Source organism: Wickerhamomyces ciferrii, contig 00029 (assembly GCF_000313485.1).
Source record: "Wickerhamomyces ciferrii WGS project CAIF00000000 data, strain NRRL Y-1031 F-60-10, contig 00029, whole genome shotgun sequence".
Lineage (NCBI taxonomy): Eukaryota > Fungi > Ascomycota > Saccharomycetes > Phaffomycetales > Wickerhamomycetaceae > Hansenula > Hansenula ciferrii.
In genome coordinates this window covers 244,401-269,939 of record NW_011887711.1, presented here as the reverse complement: position 1 = coordinate 269,939, position 25,539 = coordinate 244,401, and the positions used below count along the sequence as shown (strand labels likewise).

Here is a 25,539-nt window from a genome sequence, read left to right as displayed (position 1 = left end):
TCGTCATATATTTGTTCATAACTAATATTTAAATAATTCAATATAATAATTTATAATTAATACTTGTTAATAACCTTGAACTTTGGCATAATTTGGAGGATAGATCTTTTTGTAGATGATCTTGGATAACCAAATTGGGAATATAGAAACACTTAGTATAACTACTAATTGCCAATAGAATTTCCCATTAGTCATAAAATCAAGATCAAAATATTCAGATAAGAATGGAACAGAACCAACAAATAAACCTAATGTTGCAACTTCTGAAAAAACCATAATTTTACTCCATGAATGAACTTCAATACCAACCATGGCTAATTCATTTAAAACCATACCTGTAAATGATAAAGCAACCATTTTAGTGAAATCAATTTCATTTATACTTGTGAAAAATTGTGAAAATAATTGAATAACACTACCTTGAAATAAAGAAATTCCACACCAAACAAAGAATGTAACATAACTTAATGATTTACCAGAAGTTAATTCATGATAAAGTTCTGGGAAAACAAAACAGACTTCTTTTGTAACATCATAATCATAAACCAATGCAAAAACGGGCATCATAGTATAACAAGTTGCATAACCAACCATTAAAAACCCTGTAATTAAAGCAATTGGTTCATAAGCTGAAGTGATTGAAAAAATAGCTTGTGCAACTGAAATTAATAAACCTCTATGCATAATGAATTGACCTAATTTAGCAGATCTCTTATAACTATTACGGCCATGCCATAATAACAAAGTGGTTAAATGGCAAAATTGTGTTATAGAGAAATCAGCAGCTAATGAAGCTTGTTTACCTTCTTTACCAACAATACCAACACCAACATCTGCACTTTGAATCATACTAACATCATTACCACCATCACCGATACAACAAACTCTTTTTTTAGTAATATCTTTGATTAATAATGCAACATCAGCTTTTTGTTGTGGTGTACAACGACATGCAATAACACATGGTAAGCGAACCACGATATCAAAAAATTCTTGTCTATAATGTTTCATATATAGGCCTAATGATTCACCATCAATTAATAAACATGAGTTACTATTAACTCTTAAATATTCAAGTGAATTCATTGCACCTTCAACTTTTGTCATTTTAGTAACTGTATGAACATATTGACCTCTTGAAATTAATCTTGCACTAACAGAAACACAACGAGCAGTTTCAACTTTATCACCAGTAAGCATCCAGATTTTTATACCTGCATTTCTTAATAATTCAATTGATGATTTTACATTTTTTTGTAATTTATCTTCAACACCTGTTAAACCTAGCAGTTCTAAATCATGTTCCAAATATTGTAATAAAACTTTTTGCATTTCAGCATCTCTATTAATCATTGAAGAAGAAGCTTCTGAATATTTTTCTTTGAAAGTTTCATATAACTTTGGTGTTAATTTTTTTCTACCAATGACTAAAGTACGTAACCCTTCTCTAGCCATATTACTTGTTTCTTCATCTAACCAATCATTACTTTGTACAATTGAAGTCATCACTGTATCAGCACCTTTTTGCAAAAACCATAATTCATCTTTTTGCAAATCACGAATAACTATACCCATTCTCTTTGTATCTGAATTGAATGGGAAAACTTGTAAAATATCATAAGATAAATTTTCATGAGTTGCTTCATGAGCTAAAGTGATTTTATGACGATCTCTTTTAAATAATGATAATCCAACTTGCTCAGTAAATTTAACAATTGCAATTTCATCAGGAGATGCAGCTTGATATGAAATTTCACCATCTTCAATCGTTGGTGTAACATTATGACAAATAGCTAAAGTGGAAATTAAATCACGAACCCTTGTACCCAAATCTCTTTTATTTGCTGCAACTGTTTGTTTACCTTCAATATCTGCAACATAATCTGCAACAATATCCATAGTATCACCAGCATAAGAAACAGTACCTAAATGTAATTTTTTCAATTCCATATCATTTTGTGTTAACGTACCAGTTTTATCAGATAATAAATATTCAATTCTTCCCAAATCTTCAGGAATTGTACTTGTTCTAACAATAGTTTCTTCAATTTCTTGATCATGTTCAATTTGATATGCATAAACTGATTTTGCTAAATCTAAATTAACTCTTAAAGAAACTGGAATAATTGTGGAAAATAAAATTAAGAATCTCATAACATCAACATACCAAGTTCCTTTAAAACCATGAACAGAAACCAGACCAAATGATAAAACGAAAACACAAACACATAAAATTTTAGAAATTCTATTAATTTCTAATTCTAATAAACCAGTTTTAACACCGGATTTTGTCATATTCATGGCTTGTCTAGTATCTATACCAGTGTATACAATACAACCAATTGCAGTACCTGAAGCTAACACGGTATTAGCCCATAATGTATTATCAACAGTTAACCCAGTTGTTTGTCCATTATATGAAATTCTCCCTAAAAATGAATGGATTGATTTTTCCGGGGCAGATGCAACTATATTTATATTATTTAATTCATCTAATGATAAATTTTGTGTTAAAGGAGATGCAATTCTTAATTTCCAATCAGTTTCACCATCTAATTGATCAGTTTTGATAAATGATTCACCAGAATTTTCACTTGATTGTAATAAAATTGCATCAGCTGGAATTCTTGTATCTTTTGATAATTTAATTAAATCACCAACATTTAAATTCTTACTTGGTACTAATTTTGATTTCCCAATAACTTCATATAATTCACCATTTGCTTCTGAATCTCTTCTTCTTCTCTGTATATCATCCAATGCTTCTTTTGACATTGTAACTGTTAGAACAAAAGCTAATGGGACAACATATGATGATAAATAACCTATTCTTAATGCAGGAATGGCTTGTGATAATGCAACTAATAAGAAATAAAGATTAAAAAAGAATTTGAATTGTTCATAAAGAATTAATGGTATGAACGTTATTGGATTATATTTTGCATTTGAAATAGCATTATTAGGGAATTTTTGGTTCGGTACTCCTGGATAAATTTCTCTTTCTGTATGTTTATCAGTTAATCTAACTGATGAAGAATTTTTAGATTTTGATGATTTAAATAAATTTGAAAACCCTTTTGACCAATTTCCATTTTTGGAAGTATTATTTGTATGATCATTATTAATCAGTGGAGAATTATCATCTTGTAATAATTCATCCATAGAATCTTTATGTTGATTTGAAATTTGTTCATTCATATTTTGTAATGGTATATTTTGACTTTCTGAATTTCTTAAACTTTGATTTGAACGATTTAAAAATGGATTTTCTTCTAAATTTGCCAATGCTGCATCCAAAGAGTCATCAAAATGTTCATCAAATGAAGAGATGCTATCTTGTCGATGATGAGATGGACTATTGAATTCTGACAAGGGCATTTATATTTTGGGAAAATATAGGAGAGTATATATCAAAGTGATTTTGTGATAAATGAGGCGGGACTTTGATCTATGTTCTATTATATGGAAATCAAAAGCAAGAGAATGAATGGGATGGATATCTTGATGGAAACCGCCTCAATGAATACCTATTTCTTTTCCTTGAACTTCAATAAATAATGTTACTATAATGATCTAGATAATGACAGCTATTTTCTATCTTCAGCACTGCCAAACCTTCAACAAAGATCCACTAAAACTAGGAAACAACGATGACCTGAGCAGTCTAAAACCAATAACAAACCAGCACACAAAGAATCCGCTTTGGTTAAACCTGTTCAAATTGATGAAATTGTTCTTATTTAAACTTGTTTTAACGTTATCGGTTTCAAATATACAACCTCATAATTTTATTAGGAGGCCAAATTTCCTAAGCCTAAATGGTTCGCGAAACATGGGTATAAAAGATTAGTATAATAAGCATTTTAAGCAGCAAAAATTATTCGAATATTAAGCGAGGGTTTTACAATTCTGAGTATGGAGATCAATAATTATAACAGATAGGGGGATCATGTTACAATATTGCAGTTGTATTCTCCATGTTATTTCAATTTCATACTCTAAAATTCATTTTTAAAAAACGTAACAAATAATTCTTTTTATTTATATTAAAAATTTTATACCTTTTATATATTAACCCAAAATTTAAATTTTTATAAATAAACAACTTAGTTATAATTTAGTTAATTTATTTTTTTGATTTTTGAGCTTTTTTTTCAGCTTTTTGTTCTTTTTCAGATTGTTCTTTTAAGACACGTTTAACAATTTTTTGTTCTTCAATTAAGAAAGCTCTAACAACTCTTTCTTTAACACAGTTAGCACATCTTGACCCACCGTAAGCTCTTGAAACAGTTTTGTGAGTTTTTGAAACTTGAGCGTATTCTCTTGGACGTAAAGCTGAAATACCTGGTAAAGCAGTACCACAGTCACCACATTTTGGTCTAGTACCAGATTTTTTAACGTGTTGAGCACGTAAAACACCACCTGGAGTTTTAACAACTTTGATTTTGTTAGAACGGGTGTTGTCTATTGTTAATTAGTTAGTATTTTATTCCATTATTAAAAAAAACAGATAAATCAATAGTGGTTATGAATTTATAAGGGGAATCATTATGACCTTGATTCTGTTGAGATTGACTATTATTCCTTGCTGTATATTATTTGATCATTATCCTTCATTCACTGCAATATTCTTATTCACATTTGCTTTTAATATTATTGATCTATGAAACTTTATTGAAAAATTATTTGTAGATTAAAGATACTATAACACTACGAGTATCTGACCTTATTCTTTAATAAATAACTTGATTATTCCCATTCCACAATTCATTGTAATCTATATCTCTCTTCTCTTTGTTCTCTATCACTCTATTATATCTTATTCTTGAATTTTTCTTTGTCAAAACATCAATAATTTAAACATGAATGAATTCCCTTATAACAATTCCCACAATATATATATATAGATCTTTATCCTTTTTGAATATCACATACATGGATTTCTTCTTCTGTAAGTAACTCTTTGAGCCATTTTTGTATATGTTTTAACGGTCCTAAGAAGGTATTCAATACACTATGTAAATTTCCAAAGTTTTTCTATTGATACCTATTAGATTTTTTGAAAACTTTGCCAAACCCGATGATGATGCTGGGTATTTTCCGCGAATTTTCAGCGTTTTGTTTTCTTCGCAGTGCGCACTAGTGAATTGTACAAAAAATTTCAAAAATCTGTCAATTGTGATAAGGGTTAATAAGATGGGTGTTTGGATGTTTACATAGTAAAGCTGGGATCTGGTGTTGTGCTTACCGGGAAAAGCGACTCTTCTTTGAAAAACTGTGACTGCATTAGGGCACGGATCCATTCCCATGTGACTCTGAGTATATTAGGGCATACTCTTCAGATCATATGTAATATAGTATTACTACTCTGTTTCTCTAAACTTGAATTTACTGATACTTTTAGACTAGTTTTAGATAAGAATTGGGAAATGACTAATGATTAAGTCTATTCTTTGTTATAGGGTTTATCATGCTTTTGATTCATTGTATTGGATCATTTGTAACATTATAAAATGAATACCTTAGCCTTTGCAGTATGTTGATATTGGTGTTACAAATTGATATATAATTAATCTACATTCAAACAAATTCAACACAAAACTCATGATAATTTTATAAAAATTATATTTAATTTTCAACAGCAATAGCTTCAATTTCAACCTAAAATTAGTTAGTAAATGAATTCCCAATCCATTATAATTCAATATACATACATCAACACCTAAAGGTAAAGATTTAACAGCAACACAAGATCTTGCAGGTTTATGAGTATTAAAATGTTTAGCATAAACTTTATTAAATTCAGCAAAGTCATTAATATCAGTTAAGAAAACATTAATTTTAACAGTTCTATCTAAACCACTACCAGCTTCTTCTAAAATTGATTTAATATTTGAAATAACTTGTTCAGCTCTATCAGCAATTGTACCTTCAACTTTTGATCCATCTGGTTTTAATGGAACTTGACCTGAAACGTAGATGAAGTCTTGAAATGTTAGTATTTTTGTTCAACTCAATGTAATTCAATTGACATACTGTTTGCTTTAATGGCTTGAGAATATGAAGCAGCAGCTGGTGGAGCGTTTTTAGTGGCAACCTAATATCAATTGTTAGTTAATAATCTTTACTCGATTCAATTCAATTAAATTCATCATAGTTTTTCATAGATTTGATCAATTGATGATTGTTTGACATAATTATCCTATAAAACTCTTGACACATTTCCAATCAACATGATCAAAACACCGATGAAATGAAACCCAATTAAATCATCATAATCCAAATACATACTGGAGTAATAGTAGTTAAGTTTCTAGCAGACATTGTTAATAATCTTGATTGGAATCTTGCAGCACGAGTTGCAGTTTGAATAAATGACATTGTATAAGTTATTTATATATGTTCAAAAAAGGGGGATGGTTTTCAGAGTATGTACCCAAAATTGTCGATAAACAAAGTAAATTATCCGATCCATAAAACCCAATCCCCAGATCCGAGTTAGAATCGTGTGCGAGAAGTCAACAAAGAATGGTTGACTTCGTTTGACTGGTGACTCGGGGATGGAATATCAGTACAATTAAAGTAAATAAACGAATAACGTCATAATATTTAATTAGCTATTTACAATTGAATCTGTGATGGACATTGGTTATATATACAAATGATGGATTTATATGTTCATGATTGTTCAGGTTCTGGTTTTTTCTCTTCTGCAGTGAACGTTTGACCACTTAAAGGTTGTAATTGTTCGTATTGTTTCCGTAGTTCTTGTTGTATTTCATGTTCTTGTTGGTTGACCAATAACTTCTTTCTCAATGCCTTTTCTTGTTGTCTTTGAGCATCTTTAATAGGACCTTGATGTAATGCCTTTGAAATCTGTTAATATACCATATTTAATTTAGATATTTAGATTAAACTCACTTCTTTCTCTTCAGCTTGGACTTTGTGGACCCATATCACGGTAGCAGTGGTGGCTACTATTGTGGAAGCCAACGTTATCTTACTAGCTCTTGACATTATATATGGATGGTAATAAGAACAACGTTGATAGTATAAAACAGTATATTTAGATCTTCTTTATTACTAAAATCAATTTTAATTTTCATATTCGCGAATGGGATTTGTTAGTGTCTGCCTAGAGGTAACAGAGGCCGCCTAAACAGTGAGCAGAGCCTAGGCAGAGCCCAGACAAAGCGACAGAGCCTAGAAAGAGATTTCCTGTCTAAGATCTAAGCGAAACCTCAAATTTTAAACGGGAAATCGATTACAAAATCCCAGCACATCACTCGTGAAAAACAGCAATTGACACAATTTCATTTCAACTTCACAAGCACAATGTGTTAAAATGAAAGAAGAAATCGTAAATACAATTCCCGTTAAACTTATCGATCATATAGCCTAAGCTCATCTCTGCCTAACTCTTGTCTGTTTTTCTGCCCAGTGTTCAATGTTCATCTGCCTAATCGTCCACCTTCCCACTGGCCACTCCTGCCTGGGTCCTGCACGAGCTCCCGTCGCGAAATTTACCCTCAGTTGGTGCGCTGCACACGTTTGAATGTATATCAAAATATCAGAGTTGCAACATCAACAACAGAAGCTTCAAATCAGCCAGGCTCATCATACCACCCCGTTCTTTCTGATGCAAGTGAGTAAACTTACAATTAGAACTACCCAGAAGGGAATCTACACAGAAACAAAGAAAAGTTCACTAACACACTTCCACAGAATCAAGAGTCGGCACTTGAAACAGATTCAAGTCAACCTATAGTTATCCCTCGTCAGGAACCAATTAGTAAACAATCTTCAAACACATCATACAACTTGCCAGAATCTTATCACACAGCAAGTTCATTCAAAGCATCACCATCAGATCAACAATTGCCCTCCTCTGTGAATTCAACAGGATCTCAATCAATTTCAGTTCCTATAATCACTCCAAATTTGAATAACAATAGCATAACAAACAACATTTCCAATTTAAGAAACCCTTTCAATTCGTCATCACCAAGTGGCCATTATAGTCCAAGAGCAGACCCTCCAAGCTATTATAATGCTAATAGAACCGCATCTATGAGTGAATCAATCAATAATACGCCTCAATTCCTACGTAATAATAGCTCAAGTAATGTGTCACATTCAAACTCAAATATATCAACAAATCGTCCAAGTTTATTAACTTCAAAATTAAGTGGTTCATCAAATTCAATTCATCAAATTCAATCAAATCAATCATCTACTCAACCTCAACAAATTCAACGTCAACATTCTGGTCATAATTCACCAAATTATCCTTATCCAAATCCAAAAAATTCAAGTTTTAGAAATCCTCATTTAAAATCTTCAATGAATTTTGATCAATCACAACATATACCACATCAACAACAAATATCACCACAACAAGCACATAATCAAACCCCAAACAACCATCAATTCAGCTCAAGTGTACCTAATCGTTCATCAAATATAGAAATACAACAACCTTCAACTTCACAACATTTTAAAACTTCAGAATTAATCAATTCTTATACACCATATCATAATACTCCAAGTGTTGTTTCTTCTTCTTATTCATCTGCATCAAATTCTGTTCCAACTCATTTTAATAATAATACTTTACCAAATTTTCAATATTCAACTTCTTCAATACCAACAACTAATGTTAATACTGAACATATCACACATAATGAATTCATAAAACCAAGTCCATATGATACACATAATCAACAACAACAACCTTATATAACAAGATCTGATACAGAAAGTACAACAATACCACAAGAACCAAATTTAAATCCAAAAAATGATACATCAAATTTAACAGAACAAGAATTATTTTCAAGATCAATTTCACAAAAATTATCAAATAAACCTGAAAATCATTTAGATATTGTAAATCATCCTGTAAATGATTTATTATTAATGCTGAGTGCATTATTACAAAAAATTGTTGAAGCAAATGATTCATTACATCCTCATCATTATCATCAAGCATCTCAATTACATCAATCAAATAAATTTACTGCAAATGTTTTAGCATTCCATGGTAGAAATGTTCCAGCAATTTCATTACATGCATACTTGACAAGAATTTTAAAATATTGTCCTGTTACAAATGAAGTTTTTTTAACTTTATTAGTTTATTTTGATAGAATTGCAAAAAGAGCAAATGCAGGTGATTTTGATCAAGAAAATTTACAACAAAATTCAAATGACATAGATTCATCTTCATCAATATCAGATCAATCAAAACCTCAAGAACAATTGTTTGTTATGGATAGTTATAATATTCATAGACTGATTATTGCAGGTATAACAGTTGCATCAAAATTTTTTAGTGACATTTTTTATAAAAATTCAAGATATGCAAAAGTTGGTGGATTACCATTAGAAGAATTAAATCATTTAGAATTACAATTTTTATTATTAACTGATTTTAAATTAATGATTCAAATTGAAGAATTACAAAGATATGCTGATTTATTATTAAAATTTTGGAAAAGAGAACAATTAAAAAATGATGAAGGAAATGATGAACAAGAACAACAAGAACAACATTTAAATGAAAATCAAAATAAACCGGGTCATGATGCTGATGGTGATAAAGATATTGATCAATCTTCTTCAACTACAGAATCTGTTCAATCATAAGTACACATAAACTTATTGTTTTCATTTGTTTCATATTTCTTTAATGATATAACACTCTTCTTATTATGATTATTTTTGATTTTAAATGGCTTAATGGCGTATATATTTCTTTCATGGTTTTCATTTTTGATTTTTTATTATTTTTATTATTTTTCCCTGTCCAATTTATTTTGTGTTTTCTTTGTTTACAAGACTATTATATTATAGAGTGATATTATATCAAAAAGATAGTATTGACACAAGAATAATATGAGTCAAAGGAAGTTTTATGAATTTGAACATGATTCTCTTGATTTATGTTATATTAATTCAGACTTTTATTATATAAATATATTATAATTTTCTTCATGATGATGTGTTATATGATGATTAGTCCTTTAATTGGGAAATTGTTACTTTTGCATTTTTTATTCATATTTAGTTCTGTTAATCTTATTATAAGTTCATACGTTTTTAGCTTTTAAATTGACGTAGTCATAGTACTACATTATCATTACTTATATGTGCAAATTATAAAAGATTTGATCATGATATTCAATATAATAATTAAATTCTATATATCATATACCTTCAACAATATTCCCCCCAATATATATTAAAACCAAAATTAACCAAAAGCAATAGACGTACTATGCTTTGTATATGCAAACAACAGTGAATAACTTAAACAATAATTAAACCAACAACTTAAAGATCAATAATAAAGATAATATCCTTAACGTAAACGTCTTGCTTCACGTTCAGATTCCATTAATGAAAGAATATCATTTTCACGAACTGGACCTTTAACATTTCTAACAATTGTTCTTGAAGAATCATCAATAAATTCAACTCTAACTTGAGTAACACCACCACGAGAACCGGTACGACCAAGAACTTTTTTAACTCTAGCTAATGTAACAGGTGTTTTAGTATCCATTTTTTGAAGTAATTTATGTGTCAAAAGTTATGCAATATAAATCAAAAGATAAGTAAACATATATTTAAACAAATTGAAAAAAAAATTCTGTATATACTTTATTAAAAAAAATAGCGTCTGGTCCCAAAAGGGAAATACGACCAAATCCGAAATCACATGACTTAGATACCCTCGTAATATTACCTAATTTATGACATCATCAAGTTTTTTTTTAAAAATTCCGCCGGTAATCGGTCTTTCCGAAATCTCTGAGTCAGAGTGCGCGTTATCGAGAAAGTTGAAAAGATTTGGAAAAAATCACACATGGTTGATGAGTATTAAACTAATAATTTTGTGACAAATTTAAAATATATTCAGTATATCTAATATACTTTTGGATTCATAACCTAATTATTTATTATATAAAACATTCATTATGGATTTAGTTAATCATTTATCTGATAGATTATTATTTGCTGTCCCAAAGAGTATGTACATGATTGATATATGATAAGAAATCAATCCAATATGAATAATAATAATAAAAATACTAACAAAAGTTCAAAGAGGGTCGTCTTTATGAAAAAGCTGTTCAATTATTAAAAGGTTCAGATATTGAATTCCATCGTTATAATAGATTAGATATTGCCTTATCAACAAATTTACCAATTGCTTTAATTTTCTTACCTGCTGCAGATATTCCAACTTTTGTTGGTGAAGGTCGTTGTTCATTAGGTATTACAGGTGTTGATCAAGTTGAAGAAAGTGAAGTTGATGTTGAATTAGCATTAGATTTAACATTTGGTAAATGTAAATTACAAGTTCAAGTTCCAGTTGATGGTCCATATAAAGAACCAAAACAATTAATTGGTAAAACTATTGTTTCATCATTTACAAATTTAACAAGAAAATATTTTGAAAAATTAGAAGGTGTTAAATCTGGTGAACCTTTAAAAACCAAAATTAAATACGTTGGTGGTAGTGTTGAAGCTTCATGTGCATTAGGTGTTGCTGATGCAATTGTTGATTTAGTTGAAAGTGGTGAAACAATGAGAGCTGCTGGATTAATTGATATTGCAACTGTTTTATCAACATCAGCTTATTTAATTGAATCTAAAACTCCATCACATCCAGAATTATCTCAAACTATAAAAGCAAGAATTGAAGGTGTTTTAGCTGCACAAAAATATATTTTATGTAATTATAATGCACCAAGAGAAAATTTAAGTGATTTATTAGCTTTAACTCCAGGTCGTCGTGCTGCTACTGTTTCTCCATTAGATGATGAAGGTTGGGTTGCAATTTCTTCAATGATTGAAAAAGGTAAAAAAGGTGAAATTATGGATAAATTAAAATCAAAAGGTGCTTCTGATATTATATTATTTGATATTTCAAATTGTCGTGTATAAAAAAAATAGAGCTTGATGCTTTTTTAAACTTTTATAAATAATAATCATAGAGTTTTGTTTTAAAGACCTTACGTATATGAATTTATGTAAACCAAAAGAGAACGTGATATTATAAAATAAATATCTATAGCAAACAATAAGTCTATCATTCCAGATGATAAATAACAATTATAATAAATAAGATATATAATGATACCAGATCATCTAATGAACATTACGTCCTGCAGCATCACCTTTTTCTAAATCAAGATTATTCAATTCAAGATTTGATTGACTATTAGTTGAATTTGAATCATTTGAAGTGATATTAGTTTGAGTAGTTGTAGTTTGAGTTTGAGATTTTGTTAAATTACCAACAGAACTTGCATTTTCAATAAATTCTTCATTATGTTTTTTATCATCATCATCAATTTTCAATTCACCTTTACCTGATTCATCTTCAACAAAACGAACATGATTAACACCTGAAGTATCTGGAGCTAATTCAGCACCATATCTACCAATTAAATACCATTTTTGTTCAAATAATCTATCCATAGATTCAATTGATCTACCACTAATTTCAGGAACAAAAAACCAACAAAAGAATAAACCCATTAATAAAACAGCGAAAAAGAAGAAGAATGTACCTTTATGATGTAATGCAATATTCATTAATGGAACAGCTTTTGTATTACCATATTGATTTGCAAAATGGAAAGCCATAATAGTTGCAGTACCAATATTACGAACTCTTAATGGGAACATTTCAGAATTAATTAAATATTGAATTGAATTCCAACCCATAGTCCAACCAACACCATTCAAATATAACATAGCTAAAGCTGCAACACCAGCTTGTTTTTCAGAAGGTGACATTTCAAATTCTTCATCTGCAACTTTTGGGACAATAGCAATAAATAATGCAAAAAATAATGTAGTTATAGTTTGAATTGTTAATCCAATATAAAGAGATTTTCTTCTACCAAGGAAATCAATAATGAAAAAAGCACAAAGATAAGCTGATGAAAATTTAACAACACCTAAAATAGCAGTCATTAATAATTTTCTTGTACCTGAATAACCAACTAATGCAGTTAATTCTGGCATATAAATTGTAATTGCATTTGCACCTGACCATTGACCCAAGATTTGAACACCAAGACCTAAACATAATCTATATCTAACAGATGGGACAAATAATAATTCTTTAAAAGCACCCAACATTGAAGTATCTTTAGTTTCTTCAGTTTCTTCATTAATTTGTTCTTGAATATCAGAAATTTCACTTAGAACATAAGGATGATCTTCTGGTAAATTTCTAATTTTTGATAAATTTTTATAAGCTTGATTAATATTACCAACTTTCATTAACCAACGTGGAGATTCTTTACAAAACCAAGTACCAATAAATAATAAACCAGCAATAATAATTTTCAAAGAAGTTGGTAAAACCCATTGTAATCTTTTACTAGGACTCATATGAATCGCAGTAGCATAATGACTAAAATATGACAACATAATACCCATATAAACAGCACCTGCAAATACACAAGTACAAAGACCTCTAATAGCTTTTGGAGCAATTTCACTTAAATAAGTTGGACCTAATACAACGGTTTGACCAATAGCTAAACCTTCTAATAATCTACCAGCATATAATTGACCAACTTTTGAAGCGGTAATTTGAATAACAACTGAAGCAATCCAACCAACACAAACACCTTGTAAAGTTTTTATACGACCAAATTTATCAACCAAATACATAGCTAAGAGAGAACCACCAATAGAACCTAATTGAACCATTGAAGTTATATTTGATTTTAATTGAGCAATTTCATGTTCAGTTTTGGATTCATCAGAAAGTCCAAATTGTTTTTTAAAAGAAGCTTGAGCAACAGAACCTGAAATACCACCTTCATCTAACCCACGAGCACAACCTAAGACACCAAATACAAAAACTGAAAGGTATAAAGTTTTATTAAAAATTTCTGGAGGTGAATTATCAGAATTAAAGAATTTTTTTCTGAATGATTGTTTTGGATGTTTAACAGAATCCACAGCAATTTTTGGAGCAGTCATGATACGGGAATAGCTAGTTGTTGTAGTTGTTTTCAATCTATTATGAACACCATAAAAATATAAATCAGAGAGAAATGATTGTTATTTTATAGTTCAATAAACAGATTAGAACCATAAACATCAACGTGTATCACAAACCGTTAAAGATCATAATTTCGAACTAGAAAGTGGAGCTAGTTCTTCACCAAGACATGAAAGCGACAACCATAATACTACCCCATATTAACGTACCATGAACTAAAAACATTGTACCAACAAAATTCAAATGCTAAGCAATTGGAAACCAAATCATTTACCAAGAACATCATTACCCCATAATCCACAAGATACAACCAATAACCATTACTCATTTGGTAAGAACAACCGTAAGTCCATCATATAAGTACTCGTTTCACTAAAAATTAATCGCCACTTTCTTAAAATTGTTTACTTTTAATTTCATGATTTATTCGGCGCTTAATTAAATTATTACTACTTGGTAAAGACAGCACCTGAACACCAGTCAGCTTTAAAGTTTAAACTTTCCCCAGTTGGAAAGTTGACAGAATTTATTTTGTTTTTGGTGTTCTTTTCAATTTTGTTTGTTTACTAAAAGGCCCCTTGAAATATTGATATCGTAAATGACTAGACCCTGAACATCTCGTAAAGTCCATATGATGTTCATATGATATTCAAAGCTCAGGCGCGCTTGAACATTCAACAATAGAGCACAGATCTCTCAGTATTCTGGGTATACTAGTACGTATCTCTTTGCACGATAAGCTCACATTAATTATTTTCTTGTCCGGATTCCAACGCCAGACTTGTTCAAACATAATCAAAGTACTCAAAGTCTTGGATATTGTACTTATAAACTCTTGGTAATTGAAACTCGGTGCCATATCGGATTCATGTAACTCTCACTTAACTATAAGATCAGTTGATTGTTGATTGTCTAGGACTCCTGATAATTGTGTCATTGCTCATATACTCTATGTGGGGATACCTTTAAATCACCGGATAATTCAGGATTGAATACTACAAATGACTCAAATTAAACTATCGCGAGTATTATTAAGCACTTCCAAGATATTTTATATACACGATGAGCTAAATATTAATTACTAGATATAGATTGTTCATCCGAAAGTTAACGTTTAGTACATACCCATAGTACATAATTTATACACCGGTTCAATGATCAACGTACAACGGATCCACCACTAATTATAATACTCTGTCCTGTAAGATAATTTGAATCTTCACTTGCTAAAAAACTAACAACCCCAGAAACATCTTCAACACTAGTTGTTCTACCAAGTGGAATTTTTTCAGTAATTTTAGAAATAATTGCTTCTCTTGACTTACCTGAATAATCTCCAGTCATTTTATCAATACTTTTCCATAATTCTGTATTTGTTATACCTGGACAATATGAATTAACAGTTATCCCATATGGTGCTAATTCTTTTGCTGAAGTTTGTGTAATTGATCTTATTGCATGTTTTGTCATACAATATCCTCCTAAATCTTCATATCCTTCAATACCTGCTGTTGAACCTGCATTTATAATTTTACCAACTTGACCTAATTTTTGAAATTTTTCTGATGCAATTTGAATACCATATAATGTACCATTTATATTTGTTGATGACATTTGATCCCATGATTCTGAAGTTAAAGTATTTAATTTCCCTAAGATTGCAATACCTGCATTATTTATAATAACATTGAAACCACCTAATTCATTATATGTTGTTTCTACTGCATTATGAATATCTTTTTTAATTCTTGAATCTGCTGGTATGAAAATACCCTTTGTATTATATTTGTTTTCAATTTCTTTAATAACAGATTCACCTTTTAAAGAATTTGTTTTCAAATCAGTTATAGCTATTTTAAAACCATCTTTTGCTAATCTTGTAGCTATGGCTTTACCAATTCCTTGAGCAGCCCCTGTGATCAATGCGACTTTAGACATGATTCAAATGATCTAGTAATGTATATGAAGAGAACTTCACATCTAGATAAACGTGTATTTTAAAATACATGATGTTTTGACTCGAAACTGTTGATTAATTAAGGCGCGGTTTTTCTTTCAGGTACAACCTAAATTAAATCTCGGTGTTGATACTGCAAGATCATTTGAGGGACCAGGGTACTATCCGATTATTTAGATCATGATGTTACTATTAAGATAAGAATTTAATTGAAGTACTGAAGATGAAGAAATAAATATATCATCAATGTGATATTAGATCAAATGTATGTATATTGGATTATACGACATCTAGAATGCTATGCTTCAATAGTTCTTACTAAGAACAATTCACAAGGTTAGATACAAATCTTATATATAGTTACATAGGATCAACAAAGCACGATAATTGTTGAATATGAATGAATTACTTTATACTCTTGTATATGACACCCATGTATATTGTCACTATTCAAGCATCTATTCATCCATAAATGTGATCAGTGATTCTTTATTCATATATATCTAAAGCCATAAGTACATCAATAGATCATGACCAAAGAAACTATAATTGTTATAAGGTATCTAAGGAATTCATATATATCCTTGAGTCATATCTGCCTGCCAATCAAAAATCAGATATCCAGAGCAGTCATTGGTTCAGCTAGCTGTGCAATCTAGTATTCATCATCCTGAGCTTTTAACGTGTTGCAACATGATATAACTGATAATCAATAATGCCATCAAACTTGGCGTATAATATTTTAAATTATCATATAAACGTTCTGTATAATTGAATGTTGAGTACTCAAGCCAAGTATTATCATGAGCGTGGAATTCAATTTGACTAATGTATAATGCTAGTTTATCTGTTACACTAATCAACTTATTCATTAACCGCCGTGCTTCTGTGTTGTCTAATTTGCAAGTTCCAAATATTGATATATGAGATATATATATGAGATCTAATGATAAAATATGAAGTATTTTATCATCTATTCCCTCTAATAAGACTACAACAAAGACATAGTTGATTAAATTAAATTACATCATCCAATAGCGCTTTGTATAATAACTTGTACTCTCTGAAGCAGCTTATTTAAAGTCTATATCATGTTATGAATATCATCTAAACATATAATAATGATACGCGTCATAAAAATCATAAATCACCCCAGAAAGCTCACGTATGAATTAAAGATTTATTGATAAACTGTGGTGGTTGGATGTCTTAGTTCACCGTGATACCGTGGTGGTTAAAAAGAATAAAGGATAAGATATATATAATTACACTCCGATCCGAATTAAGAAGAAGAAGAACCACAATTAAGATCATAGTATATCATACTAAGTTTGAGCCGTGTACTTACTACTGTGTATTATCAGCTGGCTGTTTGATAAGAGCTGGTTAATCATGTGGAGGCTTGGGGTTAGTACACCTTTAGTTCAATCTTTGAAATGCTAACTAAAATAAGACGATAATCTTACCACAATTGAATAGACCTAGTTAGTAGTCATTTCATATGAAACTAAACCACCGTATCTCTATTGACCTGTCATATTCTTATACTAAAGTAGCTCTGTAATATGTATAAACTAAGTTTTTTAGTTAGTAATTCATTGCTAAATTGTAATAATCTTGTAAATAAATTAACAAATTGTGGCAAAGAATCCAAAGATCATTCGTCATGGTATTCCTTATCGCTTATCTTGAGACAAATTTGAGTGCTCATAAGACAAATCTTAACCGATTTAGTTCACCTTTAAGATTCCAATGAGATAAACACATAAACACCAAAGTGTTCTTATGTTAATAAACTAAACATTCCAATCATATCAACTCCTTAGCTTCAATCGCCTAATCATATCGATTTATATACTCATTTGATATATAACAAATAATTAATTCACCTATCAATGACGAATGTCTTAAATTTTATAAACTGTGGTTCTTTTGTCTAATTTATAAGGTGTCACTGGCGCGGGTAGGCTTTCTGCCTAAAGTAGTTCTAGGCAGAGGGGGGTACACAGTCTACACAGTCTACACAGAGATTCATGAAAACTCTAGGCAGAGTACTGGTGACTAGACGGGAATTAGACGGATGGGAATTTAGGCAGAAATTCTCTTTCTGTGTTCGGTCTATTGTCCCAAAGGGGTTTGACCCGAACGGACTTTGAAAGGGCTTTGAACTAGCCTCAATTTGTGGCGAGATTAATTATTTGTGATATAAACGTGATTTAAAGTGATATTATGTTGCAAGTTGTAAGTTGTAAACGGTTGTTTGTGTCAATTTTTATTAGTTTTGTTATATCATGTGCTTTAATGTAAACTACGTTTAATGATGATGTTATATGTAATGCAAATTTCATAAATTCATTATAATACATAGATGTATAGTTTATAACTATTGATCCAAGTTTTGTTTATGTTTAACTAAATTTAATAATGTACCCATAAGGAAAATTCTACCATCAATTGCACTTATATCAACTTTATCTAAACTTAAATCAATATAATTTGTTTCTAAATATTTTAAATTTAATAATCTTGATAATAAAAATCCTGTAATTTGACAAATCATTATACCACAATCACTACCATTAATTTGTTGTGGAGTATTTTCAATAATTTTAATTTTTAATTGATAACCTAAATATTCCATTAATTTTTTAATAACTTGAATTGCTTCAGTTTCATTTGCTCTCTCCATTGTATCATAAATAAATGCAGTTTGATCTAATAAACTAATAACAATTAAAGACCAATGAGATCCTGCAGATGCAGTTTCAACATCATCATTATCATTAACTGGTAAGAAAATAAATTTTGAATTTTCTAATGGAGGTAAAACACCTTTTAATTCTAATGGTGCAGAGGTATTTGCTAAAAGATAAACCATTGATGGACGTAATAAAATAATTGAATCTTTAATTAATTTATTAAAAGAATTCAATTGATATCTTTCTAAATATTCATATAAAAATGATATATTATTATCATTTAACCATTCATCATCTTTTAAATTATCTAATTCTTCTTTATATATGGAAACATCAAAAAATTGTAAAATTTTTTCATCATCATTAATTTTTGTAGATGCCAATTGAGATTTCAAATTTAGGATCAATTCTTTATGTAATTTATTCAATTGAGCAACTTTATTAACATCAGAAGGAATATTAAAATCATCAAGATCTGAATTACCTTTTTGTTTCTTTTTTTTCTTACCATATTGTTTTTTAATTTTTTTACCATTTAATTGTTTTTTATCATTAATTTTATCATTAATTTTATCAGTAATTTCATTTTTCAATACTGAAGGTTTTAATAAATCACTCATTTCATGATTCAAATGATTTTTAGATTCATTAGTATACATATCCCCATTTTCTTGTTCTTCTTCATCTTCATTATAATTTGTTATTTTAGAATATTGTTGTAATTCATCATCTTCCCAATTAAAGAAATTGAATCCATTTGTATATATAGTTTCCTGGCTATGTTCTGATTGGATACCTGTGTTTCCCTTGGGTATACAATAACCTTTGTACTGGTTATACACTACTCTTAACATCCTAACCTAGTCAATTGAACCAATACCTTTGTCTAATATCACTGTCTTCCAATTGCTATTAATGGCTTTTTGTCTTAAAATTCGCGATGTCTGTCACTATTTAACGTGTCTCCAAATTGCCATTTTGAGCTGTGGCGTGTGTGCCGTTCAGACAAATTTGAATTTTACAAGAAAAGGACAAATGTATGAAAATAACCACACAATTCAAAATTAGTTTTAATTTCATTTATATAAACTAAAATCGCCATAATAATCATTGATAACCCTTGATAATCTACTGATAATATAGAATATCATTGATATCATAGTATTGGTGATAATATTGGTGACAAAAAGTGAATAATTTGACAATGGATTTAAGGAAAAGTTGTCATGTTCAGAAATTTGATGGTAAAGATACAAAACATCGAACTTTGATAACAGCGGCGAATTCAAAAAGTAATTCAAAAGCAAATTCAGTTGAACCAGAACAATTAATTATTGAAGAAGAATTAAGTAGTAATGATGATGATAATGTTCGTCAACTTACTCCACAGGAAAAAGTTCAAGATACCAAACTAATACCCAGTGATAATTATCATAAATATTGTTATAGACATAATCCTGATGTTCAAACAAATAAAGCTTCAGATTTTAACAAGATGAATGAAATTCAATTAAATTTAGAAAGAATTCCTTCCAAGGATCAAAATATGATTAATTCTATATGGTCAAATTTTGGTAGTGCAAATTCTTTCCAAAGAAATTTAATCTTACAAGGTTTATTAACTCAATGTTGTTTCCCTCAATTATCATTTATATCACAAGAAATTTCTTCATTAATTAGAATAGATTTTATAAGTACATTACCAGTGGAAATTTCATCTAAAATCCTTTGTTATTTAGATTGTGCATCATTGTGTAATGCAGCTCAAGTTTCTAAAAAATGGCAAAAATTAGCTGATGATGATCGTGTTTGGCATCATATGTGTGAACAACATATTGATAGAAAATGTCCAAATTGTGGTTGGGGTTTACCTTTATTAAGTATGAAAAGAGCAAGAGAATTCACAGTGGAGACAAATAAACAAACTAAGAGACGTAAATTATCATCAAGTTCATCTGGATCATCATCTGGATCATTTGGTTCATCATCATCTGGTAAACCTGAATTTAAAACAAGACCTTGGAAAACTGTTTATTCTGAAAGATTTAAAGTTGAAAGAAATTGGAGAAAAGGAATTTTCAAAACAAGAGAATTTAAAGGTCATAAAGATGGTATATTATGTTTAAAATATGATCATAAATATTTATTTACTGGTTCATATGATACAACAATTAAAATGTGGGATATTAATACAGGTGAATGCTTGAAAACTTTAGAATCTCATCAAAAAGGTGTTAAATCATTGGTATTTGATGAACAAAAATTAATTACTGGATCATTTGATTCAACAATAAAAGTTTGGAATTATCATTCTGGTGAATGTATATCAACTTATAGAGGTCATACAGATTCAGTATTAAGTGTTGATTTTTATAAAAAATTTATAGTTAGTGGTTCAGCAGATCGTACACTTAAAATTTGGAATGTTGAAAATAGAACATGTTATGCATTAAGAGGTCATTTAGATAATGTCAATAGTGTTAAAATTCATTCAAAATCATTAACCGTATTCAGTGGTTCAGATGATTGTACTATAAGAATGTGGGATTTAAAAACAAATAAATGTTTAAAAATTTTTAAAGGTCATATTGCAGAAGTTCAAAAAGTTATACCATTAAATTTACCAGAAGATTATGAATTAAGTCAAGATATTAATGAAGGTGATGAAGAAGAGGAGGAAGAAGGTGAAGATGAATTAAGTGAAGATGCATCCGAATTTGGAACAATTGATTATAATGATTCAACAAGAGAATATCCAACATATTTATTAACAGCATCATTAGATAATACTATAAAATTATGGAATGTTAAAACTGGTAAATGTATTCGTACACAATTTGGTCATGTTGAAGGGATATGGGATATAAGTTGTGATAATTTTAGAATTGTTAGTGGTGCTCATGATAGATTTACTAAAATTTGGGATTTACAAACTGGGAAATGTATGAATACATTTTCAGGTCATAATAGTCCAGTTACATGTGTTGGAATTGGAGATTCAAGTTTTGCAAGTGGATGTGATACAGGACTTGTCCGTTTAACAAATTTTGATATTATGTGAAACATCTACAAGACGAAGTCTTGTTAATAACTATTTGAATATTGCTAGATACATATCTAACAAGTTTTGCTAATGAAATGTGCTATAATTTGTGTTTTTTAATTAATAATAATAATAATCAGGGGTTTTATATACGGTATAGGGATTAATGAAATGATATAATATAACATAAATGTAGTTGTATAACGTTTTTTTCATAGCCTACTATTCTTGTTCCACATAGCCGTTGAATTGATTGCATCGTATCTGAGTATATTGATTTACTGCATAAGAGCAGCCTTAAAGTATCAGATGATGCACAAATGTACAATTGATGTCAACCTCCACAAAGGTACAGATTGAGTAAATAACACCGTGAATATCCTAGAATAATGAGTTTATTTAATACACAGAATAATTATATAAAATGATGAATTTCTTGTAATTAAAGTATTTAAAATCAGTTCATTCTCAGGAAATCTCGGAAGTGTTGAAACGGTTATATACTAGTTACTGATCAAACGCGTACATTATCAATATACGGGATAACCTGGTCCATAGAAAGAGTAACAAAACAAGACAAAATAAAATAAAACAAAACTAAACAAAACAAATCCATTTAAACATATTAATTAGTTTCTCAATAATCACAATATTCCACTGAAGATCTCTTATTTAAACTTTTATTCATTGTTGGGTTTTTGGAGTGAAAAATAAAAAAACATCCCTGAGAAATTTATTATTTTACCGCTTCATTGCTAAAACAAAAACCATCAAAATTGAACCAAATCAACAACATCAACAACATACTATACTAGCTGATCAAAGGTTCACACAATCAATGATGCCATGTCTGACCAAAGAAAGAATTCCACTTCAAGTGTCATAAACCTAAACAACAAAAACTCATTATCACTTTCCTTTCTACATAAAAAAAGACATTCAGATTCTTCAATAAATAATGAAAATGATCAAGAAGGAGACAATGGATCACTTCATAAGACAAATTCAACATCATCAATACCAAAATTAGTTCGTAAAAAATCTGGTGAATTAGTTAAATCAAATTTAAAATTAAATTGTTTGATGAATGGTGAATATGTTTCAAAATCAATGCCAACTACTCCATTATATAAAAAAGGTGTTCATTTTGGTCAAGATGTTGATGTTCGATATTTTAATGAAAAGGATAAACCAACTGCTGTTAGTGCAAATACTTCACCTATTTTAAAAGGGAGATCTTATAAGTTTCATCATGGTCATGGTCGTGGTCGTCAAAAAGATGTATTTAATAATAATTTTGGTAAAGAATATGGTTATGGAAATTTAAATAATTATGATTATCAATATGATAGTATTGAAAGTGATGATGATTCAATAGGTTATAATTCTGATGAAGAAGATGATGATTATTTATTAAATTGGGATCTTGATTTAATAAATTTTGAAAAAATTAAATATAATGAAAAAATTCATATTGAAAAATCATCAATCTTTTTGGAAAGAATTTCAATTGATGAAGAAAATGATTGTATATTGGGTGTTATTGCTGTTAAGAATTTATCATTTGAAAAAAAAATTCATATTAGGTATACTTTTGATCATTGGAAAACTGTTATTGAAATTGAAAGTTTTTATATTGAAAATGAATCAATTCCCAAAGTTTTGAAAAGATCAAATTATGATCGGTTTAAATTTAAGATACCATTAATAAATTTTAAATTTATGTCTGAATCAAAAATTAAAGTGTTTTTTTGTATTAGATATAGATATAAACAAATCAATTTAAATGAAGTTGAAATTTGGGATAATAATAATTATAAAAATTATGAAATTGAATTAACAAAACATAAAAAGAAGAGATTTACCAAAAATCATAAATTTTCACTTGATGATTATTCAAATAAAACTAATAATAATAATACCATGAATAATATTAATGATTCATATTTCCATAATTATGAAATTAATGTTAAATCACCAGAAACTCCAAAAGTTTTAAAAATTAATGATGATGATGATATACCACCTTTAATTAATACTGATTTAAATTTAAAAAATATGAATTTAGTTGATGAAGATTATTTTAGTTTGAATCATTCAAATCATCAGATATTACCAACAACAAATTTAAAAAATGATGAAATTGATCCATTTAATAATGAAAATAATGAAAATAATGACCATAATAATAATATAAACACTAATAATAATACAACTAAAACTTCATCAATTGCACAAAATTTTAAATTAAATAGAAATCATAAACCAATGATTAATTCAAAATCTTATCAAGAATTATTAGATTCTTATTGTTTTTTTAAAAGTGATAATGATCAAAATAATTTAAAAACAAATACAATATCAAGTTATTTAGATCAAAATTTAAATAAACATTAATGAAAAAAGAATAAAATATCATACACAACATATTACATATACTTGGAATAAGGAATATAAGGAACTAGGAATAACACAAAAAGGGAAACAATATCAAAGAATAAACTTATAAACTATATAATAATATATTTTAATATATATAAATGGCTGGCCAGATTAACTTTATAAAATAAATTATGTATGTATGAATTCTTATATCTATATAGATTACTAAGCATGCACATACTTTAAATTTTGACATATTTTTATTTTTTTTAACATGCATTAAATGGCCGATGTTACCGATAACAATTTTTATTTCAAACAAGTGGTAGTAAGTTGAACAAGAACAAGAGCAAAGAATTTTATTAAAAGTTAAGAAGAATGGTGATTTGAATATTGTTTGTGGATCCTTTTATTTTGGTCAAGATTCATATCTTTATAAGGTTTTAATTTGATCAAAGTTGATTGTTGATATACCATTGCATAGAATCATAGAGATATAGATCTAAAGATCTAGTACATACACCTTAATATATGGAAGATTCGGAAGTTGGAACAGCTATGCACTTCCTAAATACCCATGGAAATGTATGTATTTATGTGTTTACATAATTATAAAATATTAATCTAGCATGGTCAGTTTAAACCTACATATTCTAGAAATTTATTTTATATTGTATGGGGTTTATATGGCTAGCTAGTTTATGGCTAGCTAGTTTTCAGTAATAATAATTTGAAAAGGGTTGCTTATTATCTTATTGTAGTACGATCTTCTAGTTTAAGACATGATTGTATTACAGAGTTAAAGCTTAGCTACGCTGTCTTAGCTGTATAAACGATTTTGATTTTCAGAAGTTAGATCTCAATTTAAACAAGCGAATGTACATTTCATTTGGAACATGTATAAACTAAAAACTTTGAGTTCCCATTGGTACCCATTGGTACCCAAAGTACTCCAATGATTTTCAATATAATCTTACATGTTAATTACTTGTTTTCGCTTAATTTGTATAAAACTGATTGCTTTATTAAGGGTTTGTATATCATTTTAGTGATCATGATTTTCAAAAGGGTATACATAATATACTAGATAACAACATACGAGAACATACTAAAGTTTAAAGACAATTATCTTAGTTAATTCAATGGATATTCCCCATTTAGAGTAAAGCATGACATGTGCATGTACATGTTAATTAAGTGCTTGATATTATCTAGAATTATATTTAATTTCCCTTATTTACCATATAAATATCGGAATACACGCAATTAGTTTTATACTTTATACTTTTCAGTTTCAACTCCGTTTATTATATAAAGTTAAAACAAATTGCTCAGCGGTTAATTTTTGATATAAAGGTAAATTTAAAGATATATAAACAATTTGAAATCTCAATTTTATATTCAAATTCAATTTCATTTC

General features: G+C 28.8%; 11 protein-coding genes across 11 annotated transcripts; 4 read left to right on the top strand and 7 right to left on the bottom strand.

The window, feature by feature from the left end:
- Positions 1-66: 66 nt before the first annotated feature.
- Positions 67-3,378, bottom strand: NEO1 (aminophospholipid-translocating P4-type ATPase NEO1; the record flags this gene model as incomplete). The annotated part of the gene is made up of 1 exon (XM_011278066.1): positions 67-3,378. The coding sequence occupies one exon, from the start codon at positions 3,376-3,378 to the stop codon at positions 67-69; it is 3,312 nt and encodes a 1,103-aa protein (XP_011276368.1).
- Positions 3,379-4,126: 748 nt separating this feature from the next.
- Positions 4,127-6,324, bottom strand: BN7_1421 (60S ribosomal eL34 domain-containing protein; the record flags this gene model as incomplete). Its single annotated transcript, XM_011278065.1, has 4 exons — positions 4,127-4,464; positions 5,579-5,968; positions 6,037-6,097; positions 6,292-6,324. 4 exons carry the CDS (start codon positions 6,322-6,324, stop codon positions 4,127-4,129), a joined length of 822 nt encoding a protein of 273 aa, XP_011276367.1.
- Positions 6,325-6,678: 354 nt separating this feature from the next.
- On the bottom strand, positions 6,679-7,017 carry PET117 (Pet117p; the record flags this gene model as incomplete). Its single annotated transcript, XM_011278064.1, has 2 exons — positions 6,679-6,876; positions 6,979-7,017. The coding sequence occupies 2 exons, from the start codon at positions 7,015-7,017 to the stop codon at positions 6,679-6,681; spliced, it is 237 nt and encodes a 78-aa protein (XP_011276366.1).
- A 538-nt stretch (positions 7,018-7,555) lies between these two features.
- On the top strand, positions 7,556-9,648 carry BN7_1419 (PHO85 cyclin family protein; the record flags this gene model as incomplete). The annotated part of the gene is made up of 2 exons (XM_011278063.1): positions 7,556-7,649; positions 7,751-9,648. The coding sequence occupies 2 exons, from the start codon at positions 7,556-7,558 to the stop codon at positions 9,646-9,648; spliced, it is 1,992 nt and encodes a 663-aa protein (XP_011276365.1).
- Positions 9,649-10,363: 715 nt separating this feature from the next.
- On the bottom strand, positions 10,364-10,567 carry BN7_1418 (40S ribosomal protein eS28; the record flags this gene model as incomplete). Its single annotated transcript, XM_011278062.1, has 1 exon — positions 10,364-10,567. The coding sequence occupies one exon, from the start codon at positions 10,565-10,567 to the stop codon at positions 10,364-10,366; it is 204 nt and encodes a 67-aa protein (XP_011276364.1).
- Positions 10,568-10,982: 415 nt separating this feature from the next.
- Positions 10,983-11,955, top strand: HIS1 (ATP phosphoribosyltransferase; the record flags this gene model as incomplete). Its single annotated transcript, XM_011278061.1, has 2 exons — positions 10,983-11,034; positions 11,153-11,955. 2 exons carry the CDS (start codon positions 10,983-10,985, stop codon positions 11,953-11,955), a joined length of 855 nt encoding a protein of 284 aa, XP_011276363.1.
- A 204-nt stretch (positions 11,956-12,159) lies between these two features.
- On the bottom strand, positions 12,160-14,016 carry BN7_1416 (Galactose transporter; the record flags this gene model as incomplete). Its single annotated transcript, XM_011278060.1, has 1 exon — positions 12,160-14,016. The coding sequence occupies one exon, from the start codon at positions 14,014-14,016 to the stop codon at positions 12,160-12,162; it is 1,857 nt and encodes a 618-aa protein (XP_011276362.1).
- A 1,180-nt stretch (positions 14,017-15,196) lies between these two features.
- On the bottom strand, positions 15,197-15,976 carry BN7_1415 (3-oxoacyl-[acyl-carrier-protein] reductase; the record flags this gene model as incomplete). Its single annotated transcript, XM_011278059.1, has 1 exon — positions 15,197-15,976. The coding sequence occupies one exon, from the start codon at positions 15,974-15,976 to the stop codon at positions 15,197-15,199; it is 780 nt and encodes a 259-aa protein (XP_011276361.1).
- Positions 15,977-18,378: 2,402 nt separating this feature from the next.
- Positions 18,379-19,548, bottom strand: BN7_1414 (Sentrin-specific protease 2; the record flags this gene model as incomplete). Its single annotated transcript, XM_011278058.1, has 1 exon — positions 18,379-19,548. One exon carries the CDS (start codon positions 19,546-19,548, stop codon positions 18,379-18,381), a length of 1,170 nt encoding a protein of 389 aa, XP_011276360.1.
- A 350-nt stretch (positions 19,549-19,898) lies between these two features.
- Positions 19,899-21,755, top strand: MET30 (ubiquitin-binding SDF ubiquitin ligase complex subunit MET30; the record flags this gene model as incomplete). Its single annotated transcript, XM_011278057.1, has 1 exon — positions 19,899-21,755. The coding sequence occupies one exon, from the start codon at positions 19,899-19,901 to the stop codon at positions 21,753-21,755; it is 1,857 nt and encodes a 618-aa protein (XP_011276359.1).
- An 828-nt stretch (positions 21,756-22,583) lies between these two features.
- Positions 22,584-24,134, top strand: PIG2 (putative protein phosphatase regulator PIG2; the record flags this gene model as incomplete). Its single annotated transcript, XM_011278056.1, has 1 exon — positions 22,584-24,134. The coding sequence occupies one exon, from the start codon at positions 22,584-22,586 to the stop codon at positions 24,132-24,134; it is 1,551 nt and encodes a 516-aa protein (XP_011276358.1).
- Positions 24,135-25,539: the final 1,405 nt, after the last annotated feature.